The sequence below is a fragment of the Epinephelus fuscoguttatus genome, linkage group LG19 (genome assembly GCF_011397635.1).
Source record: "Epinephelus fuscoguttatus linkage group LG19, E.fuscoguttatus.final_Chr_v1".
Lineage (NCBI taxonomy): Eukaryota > Metazoa > Chordata > Actinopteri > Perciformes > Serranidae > Epinephelus > Epinephelus fuscoguttatus.
The window spans coordinates 25,410,812-25,423,687 of record NC_064770.1 but is presented as its reverse complement, the minus strand read 5'-3'; the positions used below and the strand labels follow the sequence as shown (position 1 = coordinate 25,423,687).

At 41.1% G+C, this 12,876-nt stretch overlaps 1 protein-coding gene across 4 annotated transcripts in view; it reads right to left on the bottom strand.

Annotated features, from left to right (window-relative positions):
* Positions 1–12,876, bottom strand: part of arhgap17b (Rho GTPase activating protein 17b) — a 39,679-nt gene that overhangs the window by 12,633 nt on the left and 14,170 nt on the right. For all 4 annotated transcript variants that reach the window (XM_049562423.1, XM_049562424.1, XM_049562425.1 and 1 more), the window contains exons 3-13: positions 8,053–8,157; positions 7,419–7,495; positions 6,162–6,273; positions 5,792–5,868; positions 4,407–4,509; positions 3,955–4,023; positions 3,723–3,804; positions 3,488–3,615; positions 995–1,106; positions 832–913; positions 591–671 (exon numbers count right to left, since the gene is read on the bottom strand). In XM_049562423.1, the coding sequence (XP_049418380.1) occupies positions 591–671; positions 832–913; positions 995–1,106; positions 3,488–3,615; positions 3,723–3,804; positions 3,955–4,023; positions 4,407–4,509; positions 5,792–5,868; positions 6,162–6,273; positions 7,419–7,495; positions 8,053–8,157 (1,028 nt within the window). The remainder of the gene's footprint in view (positions 1–590; positions 672–831; positions 914–994; positions 1,107–3,487; positions 3,616–3,722; positions 3,805–3,954; positions 4,024–4,406; positions 4,510–5,791; positions 5,869–6,161; positions 6,274–7,418; positions 7,496–8,052; positions 8,158–12,876) is intronic.

Here is a 12,876-nt window from a genome sequence, read left to right as displayed (position 1 = left end):
GCTGTCCTTGAACCTGTCTCACAGTGCGACGTAAGACCACCCTTTTAGAGCCACGACCAAAGATATCGCCACGTTTCTCCCACGATGGTATCTTTCGTCTGGCACAGCCCAAAATCACACAGTGTATACCGGCCATAGGAGAAATTAATACCAGAACACCCAGATTCCAAATCAGCACCTATCCTGAAGCTGTCCGCCTCCTTAACATTACAAACATAGCAGGCCACTTGTCAGGTTGAATAATTTTGAAGTTGGGCAGATGTTTTTAATGCACTTGATGCACTTAATCCAGTAGATTGTTATATGCTGCTGCTAATTTTTCATTTATGTTGATGTAGCAATAAAGTATTAGTTTTAAGTTTTAATCAGAAGTGAGTGCTGTATTAGAATGTTTAATAAGGCAATGAAATGACTCCAACAGGTTAAAATCTGCAGTATCAGTGATTAAAGTGAAAAAAGGGAACAAGAAATAACTTCACATTCAGTTCTACTGATTCACTTTTAGAAAGTAGCACCTACCTCCGCTGTGGCAACACCACATTGCATTGCATCATCTGAACTGAATACAATTTAGCTGAGGATGCTCTTACCTGAAGTTTGCCTTGTGAGTCTTTGGCAGTCCGTCACATGTCACCCACAAAGCCTGAAGCCTCTTATCAGGGTCAGACACACTGAAACCACACACACAAGATATTTGCTTGTCACACAAGTATCGGATTACCTAAAACGACCTGTAAGCACACACTGCTTCAGGTGTGTTTAACGTTTATTAGCACACAGTGAGTTTGTTTTACAGGGTATTAAAAGAGCCGTATCTGTGTGTCTTCTTACTTGGAAGCCTGTATCCACTCGTCGTACAGGCTGAAAGTCATTAGAGGTTCAGGAAGCTCCCTGAGGTAGGACTTCAGGGCTCCTGTGTGTGGAGAGAAAAGCTATGAGAAAATGATCTGGGCCAGCTGGTTTGACTGTTTGAGGTTTATAGAAGACGCTGTACCCGCGACGGCGTGGGGATCAGAGTAGAACTCCTCGAGCTGCGAGGTGGAGCAGTCCAACGCCGCTTTCAGCTTCTTCAGTTTTGAGGCTCCTGCAGCTATTCTGAAGAGACCCTGCCAGGAAAATACAGACAAAATGGCTGAATGTGCTTTTTTCTCAGACAGGTACAGGTGACTGGTTTCAATCCTAATATTAAGGAAGTAAGTCTGGGTTGGTGACAGGAAAGAAGAAGTAAAGCAAACAAAGTATACCATCTAGCAAATGACTGAGAAAGTCACAACAGGAATTGTTCTTGTTACCATTAGAGATGTGGCTCTTTCGGGATGAGTAGCAGACAGAAGTAGAGCAAGAGTTTTGTTTCCGTTAATAAAATTGCCCTCCTTGGGGAGTCTAGTGATACGGTTACATCTGAAGAGTCCAATAGCGAATATACTAATGCATAACAGATGCCTGCACACACACACACACACACACACACACACACACACACACACACTACACAGTGCTTATTCCCGCAGCCTCAAGGCTAACTGACCACAAGCTGGCCACGGATGTTTCCAGTCTGTGGGTGCCATCATTTCTAGAGAGCAGTCCTCATGACCCATCTCTCCTTCCAGTGAAGATTTATAAGTACAAATTTATGTCCAAATTCTGGTTATTTAAGCCTCAACTTTGCCCTACTTTACCAAAGTTTCCGCTGCTCTTCTGCAAAGACACAGACTGTATAAAAGAAGTGGATGTAGCCACTACTGACTCCTGTTTTGAAGCCTCAATTGAGTTTGGCATTTTGGCCGTTGCCGTCTTAGTTTTTTGGAGCCAGAAGTGACCATATTTGGTGGAGGAGCAAGAGATGGATTTGGCTGAGAACTTGAGGACACTGCCTCAGTAGTGACCGGTCAATCACAACATAGCCACACCCCAAAGCATACCCTGCTTTATTGTCTATTTCACTCTAAATGGGACCATAATTTACTGAATGAACATCATGCTGTATTGAAGAAGACTTGAAACTGGCGATTGACACCATAAACTCATTATAAAAATGTTCACTTGAGTAATAAATCAAGTAAGACATAGGATCATTTTCTCTCAGACTTCTAAACAACTGGACTTTTTGCAACCAGTGGAGTCGCCGCCCTGGTGGCCACTGCACTGGCGCATTGGCTTTACTTTTCAAACCCAGACAGTGCGCCCATTTCTTCTACACAGTCTACATGCCAACCAGAGTTCTTATAGTTATATATATTTATTATTATTTTATTTCGATTTTAGTTTTCATTCAATTCAGGTAGTTTCCAGAGTGATTTTGCTCCTTTCAGTTTATTATCTTAAATATTTGTCAGGGGCATTATTTAGGAAGTTCAGAATACGTATTTCAAAACAAAAACAACACTTTGTGAAGGCAGTTGACTCACAGACATGTAGACATTGCAGTTTTAATAAACCAATATGCACCATTGTCTCCTCGTGCTTGTTCCATTGCCAAATTTTACCAAACTGACAAAAACTAAATCCAAAGACATTTCCTGTAAATTCTTAATTTATTTTAGTTAGTTTTCTTTTTAAACAAGGTATTTTTATTGGTAATTCAATAAAGATGTACGGAGTATTAATAAACAAACACAGAACCAGTAAGGACAAAAAGATAACCTCACACACCTATCAACCCAGGAACAAAGCCAGCGCAGTCAAAGGAAATCTAATTTTTTTTAAAAAAGGGAAAAATAGCTAAATAACAAAATAAAAAATAATTTAAAAATATATGTATATAAAAGTCAATTCAACCAATTATACAATTATTTAATTTTATTTAATTATTTAAGTTTTCAGCTTTCATATTTGCCACAAAAGTTAAAAATGGCTGCCAGGTGGCAAAGAAGCGTGCAGTTGATCCTTTAATAAAACAACAGATTTTCTCCAATTGTAAATGATGCATAACATCCTTGATCTGATGTCCATATGTTGGAGGTAAGGAGTCCTTCCATTTACACAGGATGAGCCTTCTGGCCAGAAGTGAGCAGAAAGAGACAATGTCCGCTTGGGCTCTTCTTAAATTAACATCTAGAGGAGTTACTCCAAATATTGTTATGGCAGTCCAAACATTGTTGAATAAGTTTTAAATATTAAATCTCAGAAATGAAATAGTTTCGGACATGACCAGAACATCTGACATACTGTGGCTGAAGACTGCTTTCACCTGTTGCACATAGGATAAATATCACTGCTAATCTTAGCCAAATGAGCTCTGGACCAGTAGAGTCAGTGTACAATCTTAAATTGAACAACAGTGTGTCTCAAACAGATAGAAGATGAATACATTTTTTGAATAGCTTTATGCCACACCTCGCCCAATATCTGCTCTCCCATCCCATCCCAAGAGTCCGAAGCTGAAGTACTTTTTCCGATTAACTGTTTTTTTTTCTCACATAGTTTTAATTTTTAGCTTTAGCTGTCTATAATAACCTTGGTGCTGACACTATCTCTCTGTCCATACCTCCTCCTTCATGCCGGTCTCCAGCAGCATCATGACGCAGGCCTCTATGGGCAGAGCAATCTCTCGGTTACTCCTCTTCAGGTGCTCCTCCAGAGCCGTGCCGAACGCCGGCTTCTCCATCCATGTGTCTAGGAGAGAGGCCAGTGTCTTTATATTTATCTGAGTGTGTGGCAGCATTTCTGTCCAAAGGTTATGTTTGTTATAATGTATGTAGATTTAATGTCTTGCTGTTTACCTTGCTGTATTTGGATATTTGGTATAGCTGCCTCCAGAGCTGCCAGAGACCTCCTGTGATAGTCTGCCTGGGCCTCTAATAACTGATATAAAATCACAGCTCATTCAAACAAACCTTTGGCACACAGCATTCATACTGCATCAGCAAATACATTTACAGGGGAGCGGACCGTATTTGCATGACATTTCCATTTCAGTTGTAGGTCAGTTACACTAAACTGAGGTGCACTCACCATGACATAATAGCGTGCATAATCTCCCTCTTTGGAAGCAAAGTTGTACAAGTCTGCAGAGAGCTGGTCCTGAAAATACAGATATATGGCAACTTTAAACCTTATACTTGACCTTGCACAGAAACTTTTCATAAAAGGTGCCGACAACCTCAAGATGACACAGCAATGACCTTTAATTATGTGGCCCTAATAATGTGCGTAGTGTGTTTGTTCCTGTTACAAGGCTTCCTTTGTTTAGCCAGTTCATAAGATATGATCTTAACCTGAGCAAGAGGCCCCAGCTGGAATGTACAGCCATTACACTACACATGCCTTGACTAAATACTGTGCATACAGCATACCTACACCACAGCTGGTAACGAACTGTTATGTGTGTGACAGCTGCAGAAACTGCACTTCAAGTAAGAACTCAGACAAGTGTGCATTGCAGGAAAGATTTAAAGCAAACCTACCTTGCATATTTCTACTTTGTTGAGAGCCTCGTCCATCTCGTCTTTGAGAGAATCGGCCTTAGCTGCCATGGCCTGGTTGTTGGACTTTGTTGCCTGGTACCACCTGTAGACCAAGACGTGATTTAGGCATTTAGGCATGTGTACAGTAAACACGAGTGGGTTTCATTTAAAACTTTTTCATTGGTTCCTTGGCTGATGACCAGAATGGCCTGATTTTCAGCTTGACCGTCCGCAACTGTTGTTACCCATTCTCATTCCAAGGTCGTCAAATACCAACACTTTGTCACACCCCCTCGTTAGCAGCTTTTCAGACCCTCATAGTGACTTTATTTCTAGAAAGCGACAAGTGACAAATTTAGTAACTTAATTAGAGTGATGGCAGTGAGCAGCTCCTCTTCCAGCAGTGCAGGGTCTTTCCTTTTCTTACGCTGTTAACAGTGTGGGGCAGGCAGGAGGAGAGGAGACGCCTCTCGCTGCAGCCGTGGGAGTTAATATATATAGCCTACTGTACACACGTCTTTACATTCTCGTAAATACTGACTGATAAATTGTGTTGTACAAATAAATACTAGGGATGCACAATATTGGATTTTTTGTCGATATCTGATATATCACAATTTTTCGTCCGATAACCGATACTGATTTTGATATATCCACTTTTTCCCCACCTAAATTTAGTGATCATCAAGTCTCTTCTGTAGTGGAATTATCATCATATTATACATGCATAGTCTTATCATGATGGCCCACCAGCAGTCGGAGACGTGAAATAAAATGCTTTGTTTTAATGTGTGTAATATTCATTTCTTGTACAAAATAAGAAAAGCACATTAGCCGATTCATTTTAAAGCCGATAATGACCGATACCGATGATGTACCGATATCATCATTATGCTGGCTGATTCCAATATTTCATTGAGGACATGATATTATTTTGGATCTCTAATAAATACATAACATTAAATAGATATAAATACTTGACTCAATTAGGCCCTGTTCTCTCGTATGCAAATGGTTTGTTTGAGCATAAATAACTCTGTTGTACCTGTTGCCTTTTAACATGTTAGATGAAGTGGAATTAATTTTCAGTTTGACTTAATTTGTACAATAAAAGCTCTGTCCGGTAGCCTGGAGCACTTTCTCATTTGATGTAAAAGTTATTCAATCCCCAGTGTTTTATTGTGATAATAAAATTACATTTTCCTCAAAAGAAAAGTTAAAAAATCGTTTGTGAATTTCAGTTCTTAGACAGAAAGAAAATCGAAATCCACCAAGATCACAAACATCTACGACAACAGTCACAAAACCCTAAACCCTAGACATGCAAAAACTAAAGTTAACATTTGAAAATGATGGGCCTCAATAAAGACTATAATCCAGTGTACCTCGTCTTGGCCGAGTCATAGTCCAGAACCAGCTTAGCGAGTTGTTTTCTCTGCTTTAGTATATTGGGAATGTCAACCTGTGGGAGAAACAGTGAGGATTATGAGTACAGTAGTCAACACTGACACTTTTCCCGTGAGAACATTTTGTCAATATGAATTATGCAGAATAATATAACACAAAAAGATACTAGAGGCCATGTTGAATTTGGCACAACCGTGAGATTAAAGATTGTGCGCAGATCCTGTACAAGCTCACTCAGTGTTTCAGTCAATAGTAATTTGCCTTAAAATACACATTTACTATTTAATTACAGATACACGAAGGCCATAAGTGAACACTACAGTATGGAGAGAGCTGCAGTGTTTTTACCTCTGCCAGCTGGTTGAGAGGATCCAGGATGTCTCTCTCGAGCTGAACTTCATGCTGCATCAGTTCAGTCGCTAACCTGCTCTCTGCCTCCCCACACACCTCCATCATCTTGCTGTACACACACAGAGGAATGTATATTACAAATATGACTGTTATAAATACTTTTCTCCCAGTGAAATTTTTAATATATTAAAAAACACAGATGCACAAGAGGGCCCTTGCACAGATGGGTTACTGAATGGGCCTACCAGGCACAGGCCAAAAGGCCAAAGTATCAGGGGGGCCCCTGCCTTCACCTGCAAAATGTGACTTGAACTGACTGAGAATGGCCACAAAGAAATATAAAAGAACTACAAAGAGACACAAAATGGCCAGAAAGATAGTGTTTCCCACATAATTAATGTATATGTATGCTTCTTTTTCTTTTAAATACCAGTGTCCCCTTGTATCATTCTGTGTCCTGTCTCTAAATTCAGAGGTTTCTGGGAGTCCATGAACGCATCACAGGCTTTGTTTTTCTTCCTCATCAGCCGCAGTTTGTGACTTGTGGGGTAAATAATTCACAGCTGATCAGATCAGATCGATGGCTGAGAGGAGCGGCTGTTTGTGAGTGAAAGCAAACTTTTAGACTGAGCAGAATGAATCTTTAGGTTTCACTTTCAATGCACTTGATGTTCAGCTGCTCCCCTCTGCCTCGAGTGTGCTCCGGAAGTGTGGTGCAATAAATAACCAAACGGTCTATATATTTCAATAGCTCTCCTAATGAACACTCCAGCTACAAAAATAGAAAATCTGTTTGTGGTGGCAGGTGTTTTAATCGTGGCGGACCACCACAAATCAATAAATGTGTGGGAAACCCTGAAAGAGACACAAATAATCTAGAAAGAGATTCAGTATAACTACCAAAAGAAGCAAAACAATAAATAAACGACGATAAATGACTACCAAGAAACACAAAATGACTAGAAACGGACACAAAACCACACAGAGATGCGTAAGGAGGACTACAAAGAGACGCTAAACAACGACAAAATGAGGCTAACCAGCTACAAGGTCTGTGTGTCTTTCTCCTATGTGGGAGAGGTGGTGGGGCCTCTTGCATGTCTGTGCGTAGGGGTCCACTGTCTCATAACCTGCTTATGGCCCCTTGTGAGACTCTTTACATTCCTCAAATTACTGAAATAATCATTTTTTAATGTTGAACTTTGGTTAATGAGGATCAATCAAATTTATTTTTGAGATAGACAGGCATCTCACCCGATCAGACCCTCGTCTCCCAGCTGACTGCCTCCCTCCTGCATGGCCTGGGACAGCATTGTAAGGGGCAGCTTTTTCTGCAAACAGACCAGCAAATAAAATTTACAGATGTAAAACAATGTGGTACAAAGATGACCAAATGATCAGCAGTTAGGATTAAGGTAATTACTGTCAACAATCTTTGTCAATCTTGCCATTAGTATCATGTAAGCTGTGGATGTTTACTCAGTGTGTTGTCTGTTTTATTGTGTGTGTGGCTGAGGTCGGTCTGTTATTCAGTGATAGTGAAGCTGGCAGGAGGCCAGCGCTGAATATTTTTCTCCTGAGTCTCTCTCATATCAGTGTGTTATATAAGAGGAGATGCTATGTGTTCATAGCACAATATAGCAGGTCCTTCCAAATACTGACAACAGTGTCACAGTGATTCATCCTTGTTTCATTTAGCAGCTGCACAGTGACTCTTACAGCAAAATGGAAAAGCTTTACATGGAAATCCTGACTATGTAGCATGTTAGCAACATGCTACATAGTCAGGATCTCTATGATGATAAGATAAGGGCTGTTCAAAGTTGCAAGAGTCTACAGTGCTGCAGCTGAACGAAAAAGCAGCAAAGAGTAAATGAGTGCTTCTTACATGTCTCTTCTCTGTGTCTGTGCCCAGTTGACCCTGCAGACAGGACACCAGCCTCTTGTGCGTGTTGTGCGACACCATTCGCACCAGCTCCAACCGCCTCTCGATCTGTGCGTACACACATGACACAAAATGTTATAAATCTAGCACAAACCAAACAGGCCTACAGTGAGTAGAGAATACACACACACACACACACACACACACACACACACACACACACACACGTTTCCTGTTCAACAGAAAACACCCAGGTGAGGGCTACAAATCAAAACAGCAGTGTACATCCATCTCTAAACTTCCCACCGTGCTCTTGTTACTAAAACATGATGAAAGATGTCTGTGATGTTTGTCTAGCTCTGTGCTGCAGCGTGCAGTGTTACAACAGGCGGCACTGACAGCCAGATGGAAGGAATCATAGGAGATAAGTAACACAGACTGATGGATCATGGTCTGAACTGAACAAACAGGGATGCTTCTTTGTCTCAACATACAAGGACATATGAGGATATGAGATGTTATCAGGTAGGACAGATGAATCATTGTAACTGCAGGCCTGAGGGAGCCTGATCTACTGGTTATACTTCATGAGCAGTAAAGTATCACTTGGTGGTTTTGCTACTTTAACCCCTTACTTATAAATAATGTTTCCACAGCCCATTTTGTAGGAAATACTGATATATATATATATATATATATATATAACATATTGCCATTCAGCCTGAAAATACTGAGTTATAAATTTCTGTCCATAGCGCCTAGCCCTAATCTAGACTGTTTTGTTATGAGCAATTTCATGTAGGAACTATTTTCTTTCTACCAAACCACACCAGCCAACTGTTCCACCACGGAGAAGGAAGCGTGCATTTACTCATAAACGAGAGACTCGTCTGGGGAAAAAAGACCAAATGAATATAACTTTCATTACATGGTGTTTCAGCTAAAAACTTGTGCTTTAGAGAATAATCCAACGGGCGTGGGTAAAATGTATAAAGTTCTCTATGGTACATTTTCCGGAAAATCAATTGAGAATAGGAGTGTCTGTTTTGAACGATCCACCAATCTAAAAACAATAGTCCATACCCATTGGTAGCTTTGTCACCTTCTACCTATGCCAATCCTCAATGCCTGTGTGCAGTTTCACATAGATTGACCACGTCAGTGAGTAGAAAAACGTGGGACAGACAGAATGACTGTCTGACAGAATGACACACTAACATTTTCCGTGATTATGTACAGCATACCATACCATGACTTAGACATACCAAAAATTAAACAAAAAATTAACAAAAAAAAAAAACCACATTTGGACACGGGGGAGCCACAGCGATCAGTTGCATTTTAGCCATTTTTAAGCATTTTTCTGTTGTTATAGCGCCACCCAGTTGCCAATTAGAGTTGAATTTCTCCAGTCACCTTGAGGCGTCCTGTTCTATATATCTACCAGGTTTAGTAAAAAACAAAATGGCGGTTAGGCCTAGATAAGAAATGAGCTCTCTAGCGCCCCCATTTTGTTTGATGGGGTCAATAATGGAGGGGTCCCCTCAGATTATGTGTGGTCATATGCCTACAAAGTTGCGTGGTGATCGGTGAAACCCTTGAGATGTTATACACCTTTATGTGATGAGCCACGCCCTCCGCAATATTCATTGCCTTATAGAAGCTCAGTTTTAGTAAGTTTTCCAACTTTTGCCAAGAGGGAACTTTAGATATTGGTCCCTAGATTATGTTCACCCAGTTTCATGCAGATCGGTCAAACTTCCTAGGAAGAGATCGATTTTAAGTGTTTTTCAAAAAATTCAAAATGGCAGAAAATCTATAAACTGGAAGTTATGGGTATTTGAGGCAAATGTGTTCCTCATGAGGAGAGGCATCTCTGTGCAAAGTTTCATGTCTCTACGACATACGGGGCATGAGATATGCCCATTCAAAGTTTGCAATTTCAATCGGTTGCTATAGCGCCCCCCTTTGGCCAACTGATGTAATATTGCTTCATTCGCATCCTCCCATGACCCTCTACCACTGTGCCAAATTTCACATGGATTGACCAAGTCAGTGAGGAGAAAAATGTGGAACAGACACACGGACAGACAGACTTTTCGTCATTATATAGTAAGATTAGGTGACTTTATATCATTGAAAATGTCAAAATGAAACAAAAGTCAACTTAAGCCGTAAACAGATCCTGTTTGGCTGGTCCCCTGTTGGATCATATCAAACCTGTTGCAAGAAATCTTGGAGTCTGGTTTGACAGTATCTTAAGTTTTGAGCAGCAGGTCACAAAGCTTGTGCAATCATGTTTTTATCATCTTAGAGAAAAATTCACAAATACGATCCATGTTAACTTTTAAAGACACAGAGAGAGTTTTACACGCTTTCGTCTCTTCATGCCTGGGCTACTGCAACAGCCTCTTTTCTTGCCTGAATCAGCTGCCAGGCTTTTAACCAGAACCAAGAGACGTGATCACATCACCCCAGTTTTAACCTCTTTACACTGGCTCCCAGTATGTTTCAGAATAGATTTTAAGACTTTACTAATTACTTTTAAGGCTTTTCATTGTCTCTCTCCCACCCATTTCTCCGACTTCCTAGTACCATAAACGCCGGGATGTACTGTGAGGTTCTCAGGCAGAGGTGTGTTTTTAGGTCCCAGAGGCTCAGCTGACAACTAAAGTGGACAGAGCATTTGCTGTCAGGGGCCCGCGGCTCTGGAACAGTCTGCCTGCAGAAATCAGGTAGGCCGAGTCAGTGATCTCTTTTAAATCCCTCCTTAAAACATACTTTTATCGGAGAGCATTTCCTGATTTTAGTTCAGTTTAAGTTCATTTAAACCGTCTTTTATTTCCTCAGTTTTTATATACCAAAGTGTTTTTATCAGTTCCTCAAAAGTTGTTCTCAAAAATACATCCCAGAAGACTACAAACACTGACACTGTACAAAGAAAAACCTGAATTTCTGTAGCTTGTTGCACTGTGGCATTTAAAGTTAAGCATGCAAAAGCACTTATATGGTTTCTAAAGACAATTAATCCAATGTAGACTTGTTGCAAATGTCATTTAAGTATCCACTTCCTCTTCCTGTTTCAGTGTAAACATCCGGCTGTGACACTACATCTAAGAGCCCGTCATTTGCCATCTGATCTTCATCTTGCTCTCACTCTTCTTCCTTTACTTTTATCCTCTCTTTACGGCATGTCGGGCTCTCCCTCACACTCGCACACACTTTTCCACCTCCCTCTTCCTCTCCTCTCTCCTCCCTCTTTCCTGCAGCTGTTGCTCCATGCCAGACCACAGCTGGACTTGGCCTCCTTGCCTGGATCCAATTGATTTGCTCACCATTCAGCTGATCCCCTGCTCTGATTAATGCATGGAAGTCTAGCTCTATCTGGTGACGGCTCGATTGGATCCAGACCTCCGACGCTCGGTGCCAAGAAGGAAAGAAAGAGGCCTGAGTGACTTCAGTGTGGGCGCAGACTGGAGACAATGGGTGATCAGACTGTCTCTATTGAATTTTCCATGATTGTACACCAAAAGACCCTCGAGTCACACACCAGTAGTACAAAATATAATGCCTCTGATATTAAATTGCAACCTGTTTTGCACCATTTACGTTGTGAAATGACCTGTCCTTTCTTTTTACCTACGCCGTTATGATGGCACTACGTCGTACTGGCATTGATTCAATACTGGAAAACACTCCTATAACCTCCATTTAACATAATGACTCATTAAAATAGAAGTCTGATGAACATAACCTTCAATTAGCCAGCTTCACATCTCATGCAGGCAGCTTTACTGACTGCTAACAAGGAGAGGTCTTGCCTCTGGGAGAAACTCAATTATGGAAACAGACTCTTGCGCGAACACACACACACACACACACACACACACACACACACACACACACACACACACCCTGACAAACTGAAGTCATAGAGTTGAAGAGAGGAAAAAAAAAACAGCAGGAAAACTCCCTGATCATGAGCACACAGACACAATCCCTTCCGCCTGCCTCTGCAGTTATGGAGCTGTCCAAAGGTTTACAGGACAGTTACTGCCATCTTTTTTTTCCAGATGGCAATGAAAACAGTAAACAGAGCGAGCTGATGACCTCTGACCTGCCACAGCAAAAAAATGTGGAACGTTTAGTGAGTCACAGAGGAACCGGGAGGGTGGAGGGTACAGTTTTGTTTTCTGGCTCTGAGCAGCTTTGGCAGACGGGATCGCTGGTGAACTGATGGGCTGGCTGACCTTGTTGGCAGGATGGCTAACTGTCTGGTTAGCTGATGACAGAGCAGAAACAGGATCTCGTGCTGAATAGTTTGCTTAAAGGAATAGTTTGACATTTGGGAAATACGCTTCTCCTCTTTATAGTCTAGAGTTAGATGAGAAGAGTGACACAACTCTCACATCTGTCAGTTAAATATGAAGCTACAGCCAACACCCCGTTAGCTTTCATTAGCATAGAGACTAGAGATGGAGGAAACAGCTCGCCTGGTTCTTTTTAAAAGGTGACAAAAGCTGTCTTTCAGCACCTCTAAGGGCCTTTGCATACCACGTCTGTATTTCTTCGTCACATTTAAAAATAAATACAACCTCACAATGTTTCCATTTCGTTTACTTGCTGACACTGAAACTTTAATCCAACTATCTAACAAAAGCCTTTAGAGAGCTGTTTGACCAAGAGACAGTGAAGAAAAAGTGACGTAACCTGCAGCACATCTGCACATAGAGAGAAAAACAGGGCTGCACAATATTAGTTCATAACTCAGACAGCCTGATAAGATAGTAATATTAAGGTGGATGATGATGACGAGGAGGAGGTCAG